Source organism: Mesocricetus auratus, unplaced genomic scaffold (assembly GCF_017639785.1).
Source record: "Mesocricetus auratus isolate SY011 unplaced genomic scaffold, BCM_Maur_2.0 Super-Scaffold_15014, whole genome shotgun sequence".
NCBI classification, from domain to species: domain Eukaryota; kingdom Metazoa; phylum Chordata; class Mammalia; order Rodentia; family Cricetidae; genus Mesocricetus; species Mesocricetus auratus.
The window spans coordinates 44,624,030-44,643,014 of NW_024429186.1; the positions used below are offsets into that span (position 1 = coordinate 44,624,030).

Genomic DNA, 18,985 nt, shown 5'->3' on the forward strand with positions numbered 1-18,985 from the left:
CACCTAGATCAAACTGAATCAGAGCTGCATAATGTAAAGCATTTCTAGTATCCTGTGGCTTTACCCAGACAATACAATCCTATTCCCAAGTCAAGGGTTCGAATAGGTTCTTTTCTTTAGCTTTGGTTCTATCAATAATTAGGAAATAATTTCTACCTAAGCAAATAGTGGCCAGTATTCTGGCACCTCAAGTTTCTGTGAGCTTGTTACATCTTATTATTCAAGGATTGCCATTCCTAGAATCTACCTGTTTACCCTGGACTTCTCTCCCAAGGGGTGGGAATGGAAACAAAATGCCAACAACTATCACAAGAATGCTATTTTTCTTCAGTATTTTATATATGCTTTTCTTTAGCTAGAGAAATTTCCATTAGCTTAATTGGACTGTATGTGTTTTTAAGAATTAAACCCAGGCTAGGCTTCCACATTTCTTGTTATCCATATAATACGTCATTTACCCAGAACAACTTCTTGAAGAATGAACAATTGCACCACCACACATTAGACTAGTCCTGGTGGCTATTGAGTCAGTTCTCTGGTGCTGATTTCACCATCACTTACATACTTTGACTGATTCAACTGTATACTCTGATTCAAGTGAATGATCAGCTGCTCACTGGTCAACCACTCCACCAGGCAACTGTGGCATTATACGTACTGGTGCTACATTTGGGGAGCGCCTTCAGAAGCAGACAGAAGAGGAAAGAGATAGAAATAGTTTTTATTCTTTTGAAAGAGTCTGTACACATAAATTCTATAGTCATTTTGATAAGCAGATGACCACATGAGTCAAGTCATCAGAAAGTGTGGGGATGGTGGACTTTGCATGTGTTTGTGTGCATGTATCAAAGCAAGCAGTTGAAGAGATGGTTCTTTCAAAGACAGTTTTCTTTATATGCAAGTAAGATGCTGCATGCAGGTCCCTATTACAACCCACAAACAAGACCCATCTATGGGCAAAGAGCAGCACCATGGACTGACCTGCAGATCAGGGGTTAAATCCTTCTCCAGACAGCATGAGGAGGTAGTGAGGGGATTAAGCCACTTGACATTGCCTCAGTTTTCTTATCTGACAACATGTGGTAAGTAACTTGGCCTGTGTACTGACAAGCTATTGTGACAAATGTGAAAGTGCTCTGAAAAAGACTGGGGCACCCATTAAAATGAGGATGGCAGAGTATTATATAACACAACAGTACTTGTCACTCTGTCTCCGTGATGCAAAAATAACAGCTTAACACATGGCTTATTTCTTTTATCAAGGACTGAGGGCTGCTATATACCATGCTTCACTAACCCTATAGAAAACATAGGGTAAAAAGTCTCATTAGTGAGGAGTAATTAGGGAGAACAGTCCGTCATGCTAAAAGGGTTTGGCTCCAAGAAGCTTACCTTGGGAAGGACTGTGTGAGTTCCTTTGAAGCCAGTGAGAACCTCAGAGAAACACAGCTCTTGGAAAAATTAGAGTTAATGTGCGTGATGACCCTACCTGCTAAGGACACAGGAGCTGGCATCTCAATTCCTCTGACCAGACTGTTCACCTAAACTGCAGTGCTGTGCACTTCCTAGGACACATTTTAATGAGCTTTAGGCTGTGCAGCTGAAGATTAGCAGGCAAGTGTATTCATGTGGCTGTTAGCGCCAGCCTGAGACTAAAAGGCATATTCCTGGATGAGCTCAGTTTTCTCCTTTCTCTGAAACAGTTCTCTGTGGAGGGGTGGAGACTAGAGATGTCATGAGGCACCCAGAGCTGGAGGGCTGGCTTTTGGTTTGGGTTGTATAGAGGTCTGTCCAGATTTCTTTTTAGTATATGACACTGTACTTAAAAGTTTAAAAATTGTAATTTATTTATTTACTTATTCATATGTGTATGTGGGGTGTGTGTGTATGTGTGAGTGCTCACATATGAAATGGCATGTTTGTTGGGGTCAGAGGACCTTTTCCCATGTGGGCTCCAGGGACTGAACTCAGGTCCTCAGTCTTGGGACTAGCACCCTTACTATCACGCCAGTCCCATGAGTTATTTATTTATTCCTTTACTCATTTTAAAGGCAGTCAACAATAAAAAGCCTTGGAATAGATCAATGGTTTTTCAACCTCTGGGTTGCAACCCTTTTAGGGGTTGAACCACCCTTTCACAGGGGCCGCCTAAGACAGTAGGAAAACACAGATATTTACACTGTGATTCATAACAGTAGCAAAATTATAGTTATGAAATAGCAACAAAAGCGATTTTATGGTTGGGGTCACTGCAATGAGGACCTGTACTAAAGGGCTGCAGCATTAGGAAGGCCGAGAACCATGGGACAGATAGTGTTTCTACACACTGTTAATGGATGCAGCACCCATGGGAACTTGAGGGCTGCCACTGTTTGTGAGAGAAATGGGAGGGGAATGAAAGAGCAGGAGTGTACCCTGAAAGCCCCAGGACTGTAGTGTCCAGGTGGGTGCTATAAAAGTCGCGTTCTATAAGATACCTACATGCTCCAAGTGCTGGAGGGTCACACACTTACTTGTCAATACTGGATTTTGTGTCGGCGATCTTGTTGAGGCTGGAGATCTTGAATCCATAGGCATTGCCTCTTTGTCCTTTATTCATATAGTTTCCAAAAGCCAAAACAACCTCTAGGAGCTGCTTGAGGGCGCTGCTTCTGAACACCTCCTCCGAGCCAGAACGAATCGCTTCAGAGTAGAACACAGAAGCACAATGGTTACAGCCAAGGCTTTCAGTTATGCCTGCCCTGAATCCACACATCCTTACAGACACAGACGATATCAGAGTGTGCCCCTGGTCTGTGACTGAGAGCTTTCCAGACATGCAAATTAGAAGCACAGTTAACAGCTAACATGCAAGAGATCCCACAGAGAATGGCAGAATTCCTCTCCTTTCTCAGCCCTTCACAGGACTGAATCACTAGTCTTAAGCATTTGGAAATGGAATACACAGCATATAATTCTATTTCCAGCATTCCTTTGCAAAACTCCCTAGCCTCATGTGAGTCAGATCAGTGAGTGAGTCAATTCTTTTGATAGAGAACTGGTCATCTGCTACATAGATGGCTTGAAGGTATTACAACAGGGCTGGGAGTTCAGACTCTGATTCTGCTGCACATTCTGTAACTATGCTCTTCAATACCATCCACATTGCAAACATCTGTAAACACAACAGCCTAAAAATCTACCCTTAGAAAATCCTAGTAAGGCACTGCTATGAGAACGATAATTATAGGTTCAATACTAGGAGCGGCAAATTTATCCCTTAGCCACATTCATGCGGTCAAAACCCCAGTCCCTTCGAGAAGTTCAGGGGGGTGTGCAGCAGCAGCTCCAGGGCCCAGGCCAGGCCAGAGTGTGCAAGATGTAGACCTTATATGACCACCCACTGGAATTTCAAAAGATTTCCAGCTAAACATCACCAAAGCAATTGTTTACTTTGCGCACTTGGCTCAAAGTTGTACACGGGCACTTAAGACAAACATTATTTCTTGCTGTGTGGCTTGATTTTACCTTCCACTTTAGGCTTCACTTCTGCCACACGTTCTGCAAACTTCTTCTTGAAGTACAATGACTGCAGTCTTTGCTGGTAATGATTAATCCTGTAAGAGCGAAGTGGCTTGATTAACACTCGAGATGAGAGCCCATTTCTCTAGAATCTGCATGGGCGGCTGCGTGGGACCCTTCACTTCAAACTTCGCTCACAGTACCCAGAGCTCTTGTGAAAACAGAAGAGATGAAAAGGAATAAAAATGTAGACTCTTCACTCTCCCCTACTTCTCTCAAGTCTCTTAACCTTCCATGAAGTTTGGCCTTTGGCAAGGCTACAAAGACTTGTGTCTGTCATACACTCTTCATACCCACTTCCAAACCTTTTTGCCTTGCCATCAGCTCATTAAGCTAGTCTCCTGAAGGAAGGCAAACTTAGCCTTCCACATAGCACCTAGAGGGAACAGGGAACCTACTGGCCTCTGATCTGCACCTAAGCTACAAGATTCTTGTTGCTGGTAGTGGGGGCTCATGAAGCTTCTGAAACACACGCTTAACTGGATCATGATAGAAGTTTCAGAATAGAAGGTCCAGAGATCAGCACCTTCTCTAAAACCATTTGGGGATACAGATCCCCAAACAGACCTAGGCTTGCAGACCAGACATGTCTCTTATTAGGTGACCTTGAGTAAGGCCTATCTGACTCTTCTTTTCCCTATGGGTAGATGAAGAGAAAACTGCTTTCCTGGAAGCCCCTATAGGTAGGACTGCTAGGAAGGTTACATGAAAAAACACTTGTAAAGATCTGGGCATGTTTGAGAAGTTACTTCTGCTGGTTACTAGAGGGCTGCAGGGAGTAGCTTCAAAATACCAAAGTTATCTTTGTTCAACAGTAGTCTCCAAAATGGCAAGTTATGAGGGAATAACACAGAAGTAAATCTGGCCACAGCAGGAATGGAGAATGAGAGACAGGCTGCTGGCAAACAGACAAAGGGCTCTGCCCCGAGGGCTACTGGATTTCAAGGCACTGAGCCTTCTCTAGCATGGATGGAGTCAGTTCACTAGACCTGGAATGGCAAAGAGAATAATCTCATACACCAAACCCAATCACAGAGCAGTGGCTGCCCCAGGGGCTTTCTGGAAAAGGGCTCAGAAAGCTTGCTGAGGCCCCATGGGAAGAGGGCTGGGACTGATTAGTGATGCTTGCCTGTGTCTTATTCACTGTGGAAGCCCAAGGTTGGCACTGTCAGAGCCTGTCATCTCTCTCCCTCTAATTTTACAACAAACCTGAGATGTCAAGGTACTAGGATGCTGAGCTATTATCCTAAGACATCAAAGTGTGAGAAACGACTCAGGGACATTGTAGCACAATAAAGCCAGAGCACATGGGCCCAAGAGGCCCCCAAGGACAGCTGTAAGGTGCCTGGACACTGGCTCACCCAGGGCAAGAACTCCCCTACAGGCAAAGAACACATTCCATACAGCTCCAGTTTGGAAAGGGGTGACTGACCCAAGCCGTTTATCTTGAACCAAAATTTAACTTCCTTACTAAGGTAAAGGGTGTCTTTCATTTCCAGTGTTTTCCATCTCACCTGCTCATCTCAAACAGGAAGCGATCAGCCTTGGCCATCCGATCCAGCTCGTGTTTATGTTCCTCTAGCAGGTCAATGTCACTTTTCTCAGGAACAAACTTCAAAAGCTAAAAGTGCATGCAGGTATTAAGGTAAAAGTTACAAAAAAAACCTCTTGGCAGTAGGTTTTTAACCTTTCAGCTAATTTGCTACAAGATGAAATTTTAATACTTTCTTAGGTTACAAGCCCTGCTAACTGGCAATCAAGACATAAGGAATGGCTATTTACATGTTGATTTGAGAGCAGCTTTAAATTGGCCTGAAAGTCATTTTCTATTTTCTAGTACCTTTCAAATTAGAACTGTTGGCATTTCTCACCAGGACCTACTTTGCTTGGATGCTTAGCAGGGCCCTAGAGAGTCAATCCTCTCATTAGAAGGCCATAAAACTGACAATGCAGAGAGATTCAGCCCTTAGTCTGCATTACAGAGCAAGTATACATAATTGTCAGAACAGAACCCAGGTCTCTGATGCTCAGAGTTCTATGCATTTTTTTTCCTGTTACACCATGGTGGAATGAATAATTACACTTGTGATTTTCATTCAGCTTGCTTATTTTTTGTTTTCTCTAACTCCACCTTCTTTATTGTTTCATGTACAGTTTCAGTGAGAGAAACAGTGGGGATATCATATTTTTATTTCAGATTTTATTTTGGAGGATGAGAATGAAAAATGGAAGAAATAGCAACAATATGAGAGTTGAAAAAGTTACTTTCCTATATGTCTGACTGCCATTCCATTCAAAACACACACATCTGAACATGTTTGTGGCTGTATATGCATGCTATTTTCTGGAACAAATGCTCTCCTCAAATCAAAATGAAGACCCTCTTGATATGACTTGAGTGACTCATTTGGTAGGTTTTCAGATGTGAGTTGGAATTAATAAAAGATCTAGGAGCTGTGGGCAGAAAAAGAGAATTGGAACTACAGAGGAGAAGGCACTGCTGGGAGGGGTACCCGATTAAGAGTATGTTCAGGGCTGGAGACAACCCTGGAGACAACTCAAGGGATAAGAACAAGAGTTAGAGGAGCCTGTAAAGGAGGCGGCCGAGGTTCAGTTGGAGAAGTTATGTGGCATTGCATGGCCATGGCAGTGTTTCACTATGGAGCAAGTGGCATTCATGTCAGAAATCACCAAGAAACCAAGAAAGATGAGAGCTGCCAAGTGTCCTCTGACTGGGTGACAGGGAAGCTGTGATGTCCTCGCAATCAGTTTTAGGGAGGAGAAGAAGACAGACAACAGTGGGCTGAGTAAACAGAAGGAGAGTATGGACTGGATTTCAAGAACTTACTACTATACCAGGAAGAGAGAGGCAGTAACCCTGAGAGTACGCTCCCTAAAGATGGAGACATGGCCTGCGGAGAGCTGAGAGGGTGACGTTGAGACTGAGGGGAGGGGCAGCCAATCCAGACGGGCTCCTGGCTAGAAGGGACGGATGTGCCAGGGTATTAGGAAGGGCAGCTCCCTTGGCCTACCAGCATAGAAGGGAAGACAAATGAAAGCAGATGCCAGGTGTTTCTAGGCATTTCTGTTCCCAGGTTCAAATGCTGACACTGAACAGGACATAGCTTGTTCTTCCTCTGCATAGGGAAGGTTGTAAGGCAAGGAGAAGGTGAAGAGGTGCCCCTTGCCCCACTGCTTTGGAGTTTTGTCTTCTGAGCTAGGGAACTCATGTCTAGTCTCAGACATCCTCTCTCTCATTTCCCAGGCTCCCAGCTGGTCTGTGATCAGGAAAGCACCACTGCTCTGTGTCCTCTGTGACGTCCAAGAGCACAGTGGGAAGTCTTAGCCCCTTCCCAAGCAGTGGCGAGTGACACTGTGTGGGGGTCATTTTCCAGGAAATGGAGCTAGGAAAGCACCTGGGAACAGGAAAGATACATTCCGAGGAAGAGGGCTCACTGACCTCAGCCATGGTCTGAGCATAGCAGCCAACAGCGGCACGCAGCATGGAATGCACGTGGCCTCATGCAGGCCCCATGCAAAGGTACGGAGATGCTGGGCAGACATCTGACTTGCAGAGAGGCACGTGGGAGACCAGGCAGAAGGACATTACAACGAGGAGGGAAAGACAGGGCGTGGGAGAGGAGCAGAGAGCAAGAAGCTCACAGAATTATCAGGAGAGGCCAGGTCAAAAATGTCCTTGGCCAGATGCTGCATCAGTGGACAGACTGTCTTCCTTGTTTATTTGGAGTGTGTCTTATTTGCACTGCAAGCTCTTTTGGCAGGGCTTTGCAATCCTTTCCCTCAAGGAGGAATTTTGCTGGATGCAGTTTCAGGATAAACAGATCCTGTAGAATTTTAAGCATATGGTCTTGTCAATGGAGGCTAAGGGCAGAAGGACCAAAGTAGCTTTGCACACAGTTCTTCACTCCTGGTGGTGACTTGAAGGTGGGGTCACCTGGAAGCTGGGGCAGCTGTATAGTGAGAGAAGGGAGAGCAGGGATGTGGAAACACCCCTGAAAGTGTGTGTGTCGGGGGTGTCTTTAAACTGTGCATTCACAGAGAATCATGGGAGACATGAGGAAAGAGTCATTAACTGTCTTAAAAATTAAATCAAAAATTTAAATAGCAGCTTGATAAGTTGTTCTGATGCCAAGTGTGAGGGCCTTACTCAGGACAACTTTAGCTGCAGTTCTATCCTGTTCTGAGTCTCTGGCCTTCTGGAATTTCAGTGGGAGCTATCAAAATACACACAGAGAGGGACAACCTATGAAGAGTGGCCTTACCACAAGATGCCCCTTTCTGTACTTTCAGAGCTGAGTGTGCACGCAGTTGCCATGTTCAGCCTGGAGTCATGGTTGCTGGTACCTACAAGTGACCTTCAGTGGACCTGACTCTGACAAAAACAGACCTTAGACCCAATCACTCAAAATCCAATTGTGCCCCAAGGATGAGAGGCAGAAAGGAAGAATATCCTTACAGCTATTGATCACCACAAAGCTCAGAAAACTTCACGTCCCAAGGGACCAGGGGACAGAGACAGGTAAAAATTCTTGGAATATGTACTGGTCAGACACATGTGATATAGTCAGAGTGGCTAAGCATAAGTGCTATAGAATGAGTTACCCATTAGACTGGGTAAGGTTTATTTAGAGATACTGATGTGAGGTACTTATGTGTAATTCCCATGGGCTAGCTCTGGAGTTGTGATTACTGCTATTTATGACACAAGATGCCATACAGGAACAGAGACATGATTTAGCTCCAGGGAACAACTCAGTCCCCATAGGACAGGTATGACTGTGGAGAACAGGTGTGACTGTGTAGGACAGGTGTGACTGTGTAGAACAGGTATGATTGTATACAACAGGTATGACTGTGTAGAACAGGTATGATTGTATACAACAGGTATGACTGTGTAGGACAGGTGTGACTGTGTAGAACAGGTGTGATTGTATACAACAGGTATGACTGTGTAGGACAGGTGTGACTGTGTAGAACAGGTGTGATTGTATACAACAGGTATGACTGTGTAGGACAGGTGTGACTATGTAGAACAGGTGTGATTGTATACAACAGGTATGACTGTGTAGGACAGGAGTGACTGTGGAGAACAGGTATGACTGTGTAGGACAGGAGTGACTGTATACAACAGGTATGACTGTGTAGGACAGGTGGCTATTCGAGGCATTTAGTGAAGGTTTTTGTGGTTGTGGAAATGATGAGCCAAAATACAAATTTAGTGATTAAGAGTTTGCAGACTAGTTTTTGACCTCAAAGTACCTGTGAGCTCTCCAACATTCCTGTGAAACACATTTTCCTACTAATCCCCGCAGATTTTTATGAGATATTAAGACAATAACTTAACTGGAGTTTAAGGGACAGACATCGTGGGATCCAGGCATTTGGCAGAGTTGCTTTATATTTATTTTTGAGAGAGAAGCAGAGAGAGCAGGGAGGGGGAGAAAGAGAGCACACATGAAAGTCATGTGATGTGTCTTCAGACACCAGAAAAGGGTGTTGGATTTCCTTGAGCTAGACTTACAGGTGATTGTGACATAGTCACTCTACATGGGTGCTGGGAACTGAACTCGGGTTCTTTAGAAAAGCAGCAAGTGCTCTTTATCCCTAAGCTATCTCTCTATCTGCATTTTACAAACTGTGAGCTTCTCCTCTCAACAATTATTCTGAGGAACAATGCGAGAAAACAAAAGCCCTTTAAGTTAATGCATGGGGCCAGGCTTGATCCCTATTTTCTCATCTCATCTTTGAGATTCTCCCAGGATCCACTTGGCAGCTGATAGTACTGCTTAGGCTCTGAAAGCTGTCTGGCAGCTCACCTGTTCTAACATGTCCTTGGGCAGATCCTCCTGTTCATCCATTGTTAGAATCGCCCGCTTGATTTCATCATTGGATAATTTCAACCTAGAGAAAGCATATTTTATCTTGTTAATAACATTGCTAAGATTGTTACAATTTAATACAAGACAACTCACTCCACTACACCAGCTGCTGATTTTCAAGTATGGTTTTTCTCAAAATCTCAGCCAAGGCTTATTTCCTGACAACAGAGGGAACTAAAAATAGGATTTTGAAACAGCTTAAACATTCTTTCAGGGCTCTGTAATGTTCTGCTGACATGGGGACAAGCTGCCATATTCTATCATTAGTTTCCTTAAGGAAGGTTGGAGATGAGAAAGTGGGCACATGGTCTTCTTACATTCAACATCCACAAATTGTGGGTGAGAGGAGAGAATTCAACCTCTGACATTACTGTATGTTAGGGGAGATCCAGGTGTGCTGCCAGACTTTGATACACTTGGAAACTATACATGTGGTTAAAGAGTTAAGTACATCAATAAAAAAATGACATACATGCTCATTTCATAGGTGAGGAATTTTCATATATTTAATTTCATTTAACTATGAAAGTAACTGTGACAGACTGGTTGTTTATTTTGTTTTAAATAGGTAAACAGCTTCAAATTGGCCAGTGATTTGCTCAAGGTCAAACACAGAAAGTGATGGTTATCAGTGGCCAGCGAAATGGCTCAGCAGGTAAAAAGCACCTCAACCTGCTGATCTGAATCAAACACTGGAGCTGGGTAAGCGGGAAGAGAGAACTGACTCCACAAAGTTGTCTTCTGACCTCGACAGACAGGTGTACCACAGTGTGTGCCATGTTCCAGATTAAATTACAAAGTGAAAGTGACCACTACATATCCACTTTACAACACAAACGCCACTCACCTATTTAGTATCTTACAGCAAAACATAAAACTGCTTTCTATTTTTGTCTGCCCATAAATTCAAATTATACTAATTGAATTATGAATTTGTATTTTAAGTCAGGATAAGAAACTACTCACCACAAAACACAACAGTTATGAAACTGAAACAAAGAGTGCTTTTACTCCATGTAAGAATAGTCATAACTGGGCAAATATTCTTAATCATACTCTCAGATGTAACACCAGAATGTAGAATTGTTTGTTCTACCTGTACACATACCAGCCACATGACTTTCCCCTCCAACCTAACACATACAGAGAGAGAATGTGGGGGTACTTGGTGAAACAATCCATGTAAGGCTCTTGGTAGAGTTTCTGGACACAACAGGGGCCCAATGTCTACTCTACAAGGGAGACCTCTGTACAGGAAAAGTGCAAAAAAAAAAAAGTGTCAGTTATGTAACTTTAACATGCTATGAGTAGATCATTTAAATAGTACTCAGTGTGGTCACTGTCACTTCCCAAAGCATTCCTATCTACATTATTTCACCCAAGTTTCATCTCTGTACATGACAGAACCAGGCCCAGGAGAACTGAAAAAGAACCGGAAGACAATGGCCTTATCTCCAAGGTGGCTATAATTTTTGGGAGGGTTACATCTCAGCAACAACCTGCAAGTCTGAGTGAATGGGTGGAGGATTCCAAGGTGGTAGAAGGATACAGACCCTTTCCTAGTTAGAGCCACCCACTCCGCCACGCTACCTACATTTGCTGCATGCACCAATGAGCAGTAGAGCAGAAACAGATTTGGGATGCTACTGCTCAAACAGCATTGTCTTCCAGTTCATGTTCTAAATCTAAATACACTAGCTAGGCAAAAATACCAAACTGTCACTTGATAAACACAATCCACCTTGCCCCCCATCTGGGCTATGGTGCCATCTTCACCCCTGTGCTGAATCCACACGGGTCGGCCCTGGCAGGATCAGCCTGTGTCAGTCAATCCCGGGACAATTGCTGCCTCACAAGCATGTTCACCACAACACAGCAGAAAACCCACATCAGTAAAGTGGAACAATTTAGGTAAGTTGGCCTGGGTGAAGAAGACAAAGGAAAAACTGTAGCAGCACCAGATCTTCATTGTGAAGGTCTTGGGTAGCCCTGGATCTTAACATTAGGCTCTTGAATAAATTTAAGTGCTGGTACCATAGTGTGGCCACACAAGGCAAAAAACAAACAAACAAACAAAAAAGGACAATAACTCAAGACCAAAATTGCCACTAATAAAAACCAGCCAGCTTGGAGAAACGTATAGTCACCACCAGAAGAGCCTGGCTTGTTATTACCACATTACTTTATCACTGGATTTGTGCATGTATGTGTGGAAGTCAGAGGACAACTGTAGGGAACTGTTTCTGCCTTCACCATGTGTACCCTTGCGGTTGAATGCTAATTCTTAGGCATGGTAGCAAGTACTTTACCACTAAGACATCTCATGGGGCCCCACATTCTGCTCATAAGTTAAAACTAAATGAGCTCTGTGTCTTTTCACACCAGGCTGAAGAAATTATTTTGAGCCTTTTTGCTTTGCACTTCAAAATGAATGGGTTGAAAGCAGAGTGAGAGCAGCAGTCAAAGCACTGGGTTTGAATTTCACTAGCTACTCTGATGGAGTGTGGAGCTGCTTGCCTTTGAAATTGTATATATTTATGCTCCTCAGCTTCCAAAGGTTGGCTGAACTCAACTTTCTCTTAATACGGCTCATAGAGAGACAGGAGACTTTAATGAACAGTACTTAAGAAAATTTACCTGTTAACAGAACACCGTGCACGTGGCCTGCTGGATCAGACAAAGAAACCCTACCTCAGGAGTAGGGGTGCGGGAAGAGGGAGTCCCTGCCTTCCAGTATGTTTCTACAGCCTTCATAGTTCTCGGTGTCATCTGTCACCCTCAGAATGAGCCTTTAATCTCTGTAATTTAAGGACTCCATTTTTCTAGTCCTTTCATTGCTCTTAGAGCTCAGCAGTGCTCTTGGCATGCTGCACGGTGACAACTTTTGGAGACGTCTACTTTCACTGTCCTTTCAAGACAGGAAATAAGCCAGCCACCTTAAAATAGTATTTAACTCCAGCTTGCTCTCCTCAGGTATTTAAAAACTTTGTTCGGGGAACGGGAACATTTAGCGATAATTAGAACAAGCCAGGGTTGGAAGGCTAGACCACTCTCAGCTCTGCTTCAGTGGGTTTAAGCCAGATCCTCCTACTTACTAAAGTAACTTTTTGTGGTTCATGACACCCAGGTTGCCATGTCAAGAGAGGAACTGGAAATTGGGAAGAGGTCATTTTGCAATATAGACCTGCCTCTGAGTTTCTTTTTTTCCCCCTGGCGTGGGTGGGGAGGTCTGTTTTGTTGATTAAAGCTGCTACACATTACCTATATACACACAGTAGAGAAGCTGTTTATGTCACTGAAGGTATAAAATAAAAAAAACTAATTAAACAAGACTTTAATACATAAACAGATAGGAGGCAAGTTATTAATGGCTTCTTATTCTGAGGTACATCATGGCTGCTCCACTCTCCTAACTGGTGACAGGTAGGGCACTGCTGTCCCATTTAACTGCTTCTCTTCCTTCTGCTCTTAAGAGCTTCAAGTGACCTTGGTCACGCAAGCTGTAAATACCTACTTACCAAGCACAACACAGGAGTCACCTGCTTTGGGCTCTAAGCCAGGTGGTAGCAGGCTCCCTTACCTAAGTTTTGTAGCATATAAGGAAGCTATAAAGGATATCCAAACACTGTGGGCAAATACTTGAAAATGCAGCACATGGAACAAGGCAGAGCCTTTCATTGTTGTAGATGTTGGTGTAATGATCGTTGAGAAATAATCCCCATCAGCAAGAGAATAGATGAGTGGCAGGCTTCAAAATTAAAACAAGCAGGAAGGAAAGATACTGTATGTGTAGAAAGGTAAGGAATCTTAATATAATCTTAGAGGATTTCGGACTTTTCTCCCTAAACACAAAATGAAATGTCAACTCCCATCAAAGGTTTCTCCATCTTTGTCAATTCTGCCTCCTGACAGTCTCACCTAGACAACAGAAAGAGAATCCTGTCTGATGTTTCCCCTATAACCAGCGTTTGATCCCTTCCACCTTATACTGTAAACCAAGCAAGCTTAAAACCACATTAAAACAAACACACACTGCTCTCCTTGGGACCAAACCCATCCTGAACGCCATGATACATAGCTGGCTATTACCCAAGTAGTGCCCACAGGGGCTTCATGCACGTGAGGCATAACTACAATGGCCACGATCTCCACTTTATAGAACAGGGGTTATGACTTGATTCTGAGCTGACTTGTGGCCTAGAAGGTCTAAGACATGAACCTTAGCTATCCTGCTAGGCTTCACTGATCATAACTGCGACTCCTCTGCTCTCCTTTTATTAGCAGGGCTTGCTTTACTAGTCTAGAGCTTCGACTGTTTAGAGCCCCCCCATCTCTGGTACACACACTCTGAGGCACACTTTGTGTTGTAAGCCCTGCTCCAGTGCTTCTCATCTGACTGTGCTCTTCGTGTCCTTCAGTTGAGATCAGCGCAGGCCCTGAATTACATGTCTTCTTACCAGCAGCATTTTCCCTCTCTAATCAGCCTTGAGCTTTCAAAGGTTAGCAGCAACATTTAGCTTGCATTCTTCACTGTGACAAACTACCTGTGGAAAAGGCAGAGGAAGGAGGAGGGACACGTTGGCTCAGATAGCCCTGTCAGTATGGGCCTACTGTGAGGCAGAGCATCATGGTGGAGAAGGCACGGCTAAGCAAAGGGCTTCTGTCAGGATAGGCTTGGGAGGGAATATCCTTCAAAGATGCACCCCAGTGACTTCTGTCAGGATAGGCTTGGGAGGGAATGCCCTTCACAGATGCACCCCAGTGACTTCGTTCCTCCAAATAGGGTCTACTCCATAGTTTACTCTCCTATAGTCTAACTATGAATTCATCAATAGATTAATCCACTGATGCGTTCAGAGCCCTCATGATCCAATCACTTTTAAAAGTCCCACCTCTGAGCTGGGCACTGGAGAATCAACTCTTCAGGACACGAACCTTCAGAGGACATAACTTCAAAACTATAATACCACCTTAAGTTCTGGTGTCTCCTATGGACCCAGCACAGTGGCGTGTGAGCAAATGCCCTAAAGTCCCACTGTCTTAAGAAAGAAGCACAGACATGCTCTCAGGCATGCCCACTGCTTAAGTCCCTAACTACTTTCTGTATATAATGATGCATTGCTAAGGAAAGAGAGAATAAAACCTAACTCACTAGAAAATGAAACAAAATACAAATTACAATGAAACCAGTTTAACTTCTTTTACTTTTACCTCAGCAAATATAACATCTTGGCCACATGTGAGAATGTGGGGTTTTAACAATTATTACCAAATAGAAAAGTGTGCACACTGACATTCCCTCAGGAGACAGGGTTTTAACCTAGTTAGTATGCAATCACTGACCGGGACTCAAAATATGTTGTTACCCTCATCACACCATTCTGTTGTGCTCATAATAAAAATCTACTAAGTAATTTCCAAACCTACTTAAGTAGGTTCCAGGCAAACTGTCTTGGCGGGGGTGGGAGGTGGGGAGGGTGGGGGGTGTTTTATGTTACTTTACCTTACCTCTGTGATGTTTGAGGTATCATGGATTTACATACCACAGATACAATATAGTTCCTTCAATAATGGAATGAGAAGTTAGCCAGAGAGAGTTGTAGCCTTATCTATAGCTATAGCTAGGATAATTATCTTGGCTGGCACTAAGCATGGGGCACACACTTTGTCTATGAGGAATGAGGTCTCACTTTGTACTAAGCATTTCAACACTATAGAAATTCAGAGTGATGTCTCTCTTTGTCAAGTTCTGTTGAAAGTGCTCCAAACAGCAAACACACAAGATACAGGCAGAGATACTCAGATCAAAGCAAAACAACGACAACAACTTGGGGCTGGGGAGATGACTCAGTAGTTAAGAGGACCAATGTTTGCTTCCCAGCACCCACACAGCACCTCACAACCACTCATAATCCCAGTTCAAGGGGATCTGACACCCTTTTCTGACATCCATGCATATATAGTACACAGACCTACATGCAGGCAAAAACAGTGAAACACATAAAATAAAGTAAAATAAATTCTCAAATCTTCACTTAATTTTCCAATCAGAAATGTTATTTGGGAAATGGTAACAAAATAAATGATATGCTGTATAGAGAAATGAAGCAGACCTTCAAGTGGTGCCTTCTTAAAGCAGATACGTCATCTAACCTAAGCCGGCTCATGGGGCCAAAGTGAGGATAAACACAGAGCCCTGCCATTATAGAGCTTCCAGCCAGCGCAGACATGAAATGGTAACAGGGTGGCTCATATTACCTTGCAAGCTGCACTAAACTTCAGGGATCTCATGAAGACTCAATTTCTCTTCCACTAAAGGAAACATTTGTTCCCTAAAGTCATACACACCCGGTCAACAAGCAGGCTTCTATGCTGAGGGCGAGCAGCGGCTCTTTGTGTTCAAACCCTCAGTGTATGGTCAACTAAGGAGCAGAACTACTTTTCCCTCAGCTCCCTCCAAGAGTCATCATGCCAGCCTGATGCACAGTAGCATTCTTCTCAGTCTGTAGCTCATCCTTTCAGCATCCTTCACACCTTCCCCACCCCTCAATAGCCTTAGTTATCTTGGCCTAACTACAACCAAAAGGCAACTAGAAATCTGGAATGATCTAACAACATTGCCTGAGGTTACAATCACAACTCAGGCTCCCAATTTCCCTTTTATCACTTCAAGCTCTAAGATCTTAAAATTTTTAAGTTACAAGAGAGATTTCTGAACATGCCTGAATTGGCTAAGTTAACATCTCACTGAGATTTGAGAGTTACATATCTTTATAAAATAAAAACACTCAGAGAATGACCTTAAGTGAGGTTGAAATATAAAAAGGTGACATTAGAAAGCAAAACAGAGAAGCATCAGCTCCTGACTCTGCGACAGTGCGACTCAAGGACTAAACTGCCTCCATAACCAGGGAATCTCAAGATACGTCAGTTCACTTCTTAGGCTCTGGAAAGGAAACACTAAGGTTGGCATCCAGTCTGAGAGGCCTCACCAGGAAAGTAACACCACGAGGCGTCCTTCACCTTAAACAGCAAGGACTTGGAAGACTTGCACTTGAGGACAAAGCACATAAAGTGAACAAACACGTGGTTCTGAGCTAGGAGCAAAGCTAGTCCCACCAGTCATGTTTATTCAGTACCTCGACAGAAGGATGTTGCAATTCTGAGCTCTCCGACCATCAATCACTGACAGTTCTTTGACTTTAAATTTGGAACTCAGTGTGTCATCAATGGCATCTGCTTCTTTCTGGAAAGAACACAAGAGAAATCCATCAGAGTCAAATGGGGCCACTCAGACTTGAGAGGCCCACTCTTCTTGCACATTTTCTGTTCACACACACACACACACACAAAGCTCACATACACACAGGGGCGGAGCTGAGATGATGAGGCAGTGTTGGGAAGGTGGTGCAATCAAAACAAAGGCTGCCCTCTACTTGGCAAAGAACATAAGCAAAGCTGACCACCCACATTTGAAAAAGCTTATTTAGAAGAACAAAGTGCTTCCAAGTTGAGGATGTGAAAGGTGCATAAATTATCAGCGAGAGATGCTGTCCTTTGTTCCTCAAATCTCTATGGGCAGCAGACGGAAGAACTGTCACTATGAATCAAGCTCAGCAGAGCTTTGTCATCACTGGTCCAGTCATTTAGAGGGCCCATTCACCCTAGAACCATTTGCAATCCTTAGCCGTCAAGAAAACTGAGAAATAAAACCCCAAACACCTTCATGTGCAATGTGCAACAGGAAGCTCCCAAAGGCCACATGTACCTTGCATTTCTCAAACCTGACAGAAGGACATTGCGGAGAGGGCAGTTGAAGAAATCTACTCAGTTATCTGAATTAACAATCAAACACTACTTGCATATTTTTATTTGCATATTCACTCATGATGGCCAGACATAACTAAGGTTGGAACAGGTATAAAACAATTAGATGCAAAATACATGTGAGCTATTATATTAATACAAAGTTCAAGGTGAGAATACAGATTAACTTGGAACATAGCCAATTTATTTCATTAGTGGTCAGGGACTTTTAAAAATGCATTATGACTTTTAAAAAATATAAAGAAACCATAAAGTTTTTGAACTGTGTAACTGTTTAGGGAGCAAAGGCAGTTTGAATGAATAATGGAGCACTATGGAGCTAAACGCCAAAGGTCTCTTGTGCTCAGATTTCAGGCATACTTCTAGACAGTCCAGTAAGAGTTGAATCCTAAAGAGGAATCACCCCAGGCATTGAATTACACTATCTAACAAGATAACCAGGGATTTCAAGCTTACAGTGAGCCAAGGAGTTATGTTAAGTAGGGGTTATACAGTAGCTTACTTACCTGCTTGGAGTTACTGTTCACAAAGAACTCCTACAGCCATGGCAGAGGCATAGAAAAGCAAATCAGATACATGCATTTCAGAGACCACAGCAGCAAACATGGAAAGTCAAAGCAGTCAAGGAATTGGTGGTACAGGCTAAGAGAGCAGGAGACATTTCCTGCCTTGCAGTCATCAACTCAAGTGAGCCAGGCTGGCTGAAGATGTAGTGAAGATCACAGTATAAGACATTTGGTATAAAGAATGGCAACAGATGCCATTTGCTACATATCATTTCAAGTGGTAGCAAATCAAATTCAGAAAAGAAAAGGGCTTAGAAGGACAATCTAGGAATGCAGTAAGTCCTTTTGAAAAAACCACCAGGCTCCCGTTTATTCAACGTGGTGTGCACATATACACATGCACACGCGTGTGCGCATGCTTGCACACACGCACGCACACGCACGAGCACACACACACACAGTGCTCAAAACCAAGGCACGTGTACACATTAGGCAAATAGTCTAAAGTTGAACTATACTGCCAACTACTATGACAATCTTCTGCATCAAGTAAAAATTGAACAATTAATCAGTATGACTGAGCAATGGCCACTGCTATAGAAAATATGCTTTTCTTTTGGTGGAAATCGCCTGTCTCCTTGTGTCATAAGGAAGAGTTAAGAAAAGTAAGTGGAGCAACCTAAGCGAGACCAACCTTAGTACTCTAGAGGATTCAACATGGCAGCAGGTGCTGTGGGAAAAAGCACAGCACATGCAATTGAGAAGCCACTGGCGTAGTTATTGGGGGGCATGTCTCAGTGGTCTGTGGGATGTTCATGCATACAAGGTCAACAGCTTCTTCAAAGAGCATGTAGAAAAGTCTTAGAGTGAAGATGGAGAAGAGGAGCTAATGTTATGTTACAAGAAAGTGGCAATTTTTCTATTTGCAAGGCAGGAATAAGCAACGCTTCGGTGTGCAAAACATGTTGCAGCTTTCAGGCCAACTGTGTGTACACTAGCATTTGCTCAGCAGATTCCTTAAGGTCTCCCTGGTCTCTGCCAAGGCCGGTTTTATACAGATGAACTGTTTTGCATAATTCTTCTAGTGGGAAACAGAAGGTGTCCTCCCCTTGGTCTGCCCACACTAGGGGGACTACTTCTCTGGGAAGGCATTTAAAAAGTAAGCTGAAAACCACAAGAGCCTTTCCTTCT

At 43.4% G+C, this 18,985-nt stretch overlaps 1 protein-coding gene across 3 annotated transcripts in view; it reads right to left on the bottom strand.

The window, feature by feature from the left end:
* Daam1 (dishevelled associated activator of morphogenesis 1) overlaps positions 1–18,985 on the bottom strand; it is a 161,925-nt gene that overhangs the window by 12,355 nt on the left and 130,585 nt on the right. For 2 of the 3 annotated variants that reach the window (XM_040742959.1, XM_040742958.1), the window contains exons 16-21: positions 17,795–17,824; positions 16,601–16,707; positions 9,399–9,483; positions 5,076–5,182; positions 3,508–3,596; positions 2,514–2,682 (exon numbers count right to left, since the gene is read on the bottom strand). In XM_040742959.1, the coding sequence (XP_040598893.1) occupies positions 2,514–2,682; positions 3,508–3,596; positions 5,076–5,182; positions 9,399–9,483; positions 16,601–16,707; positions 17,795–17,824 (587 nt within the window). The remainder of the gene's footprint in view (positions 1–2,513; positions 2,683–3,507; positions 3,597–5,075; positions 5,183–9,398; positions 9,484–16,600; positions 16,708–17,794; positions 17,825–18,985) is intronic. The other variant, XM_040742960.1, reaches the window with a different exon arrangement.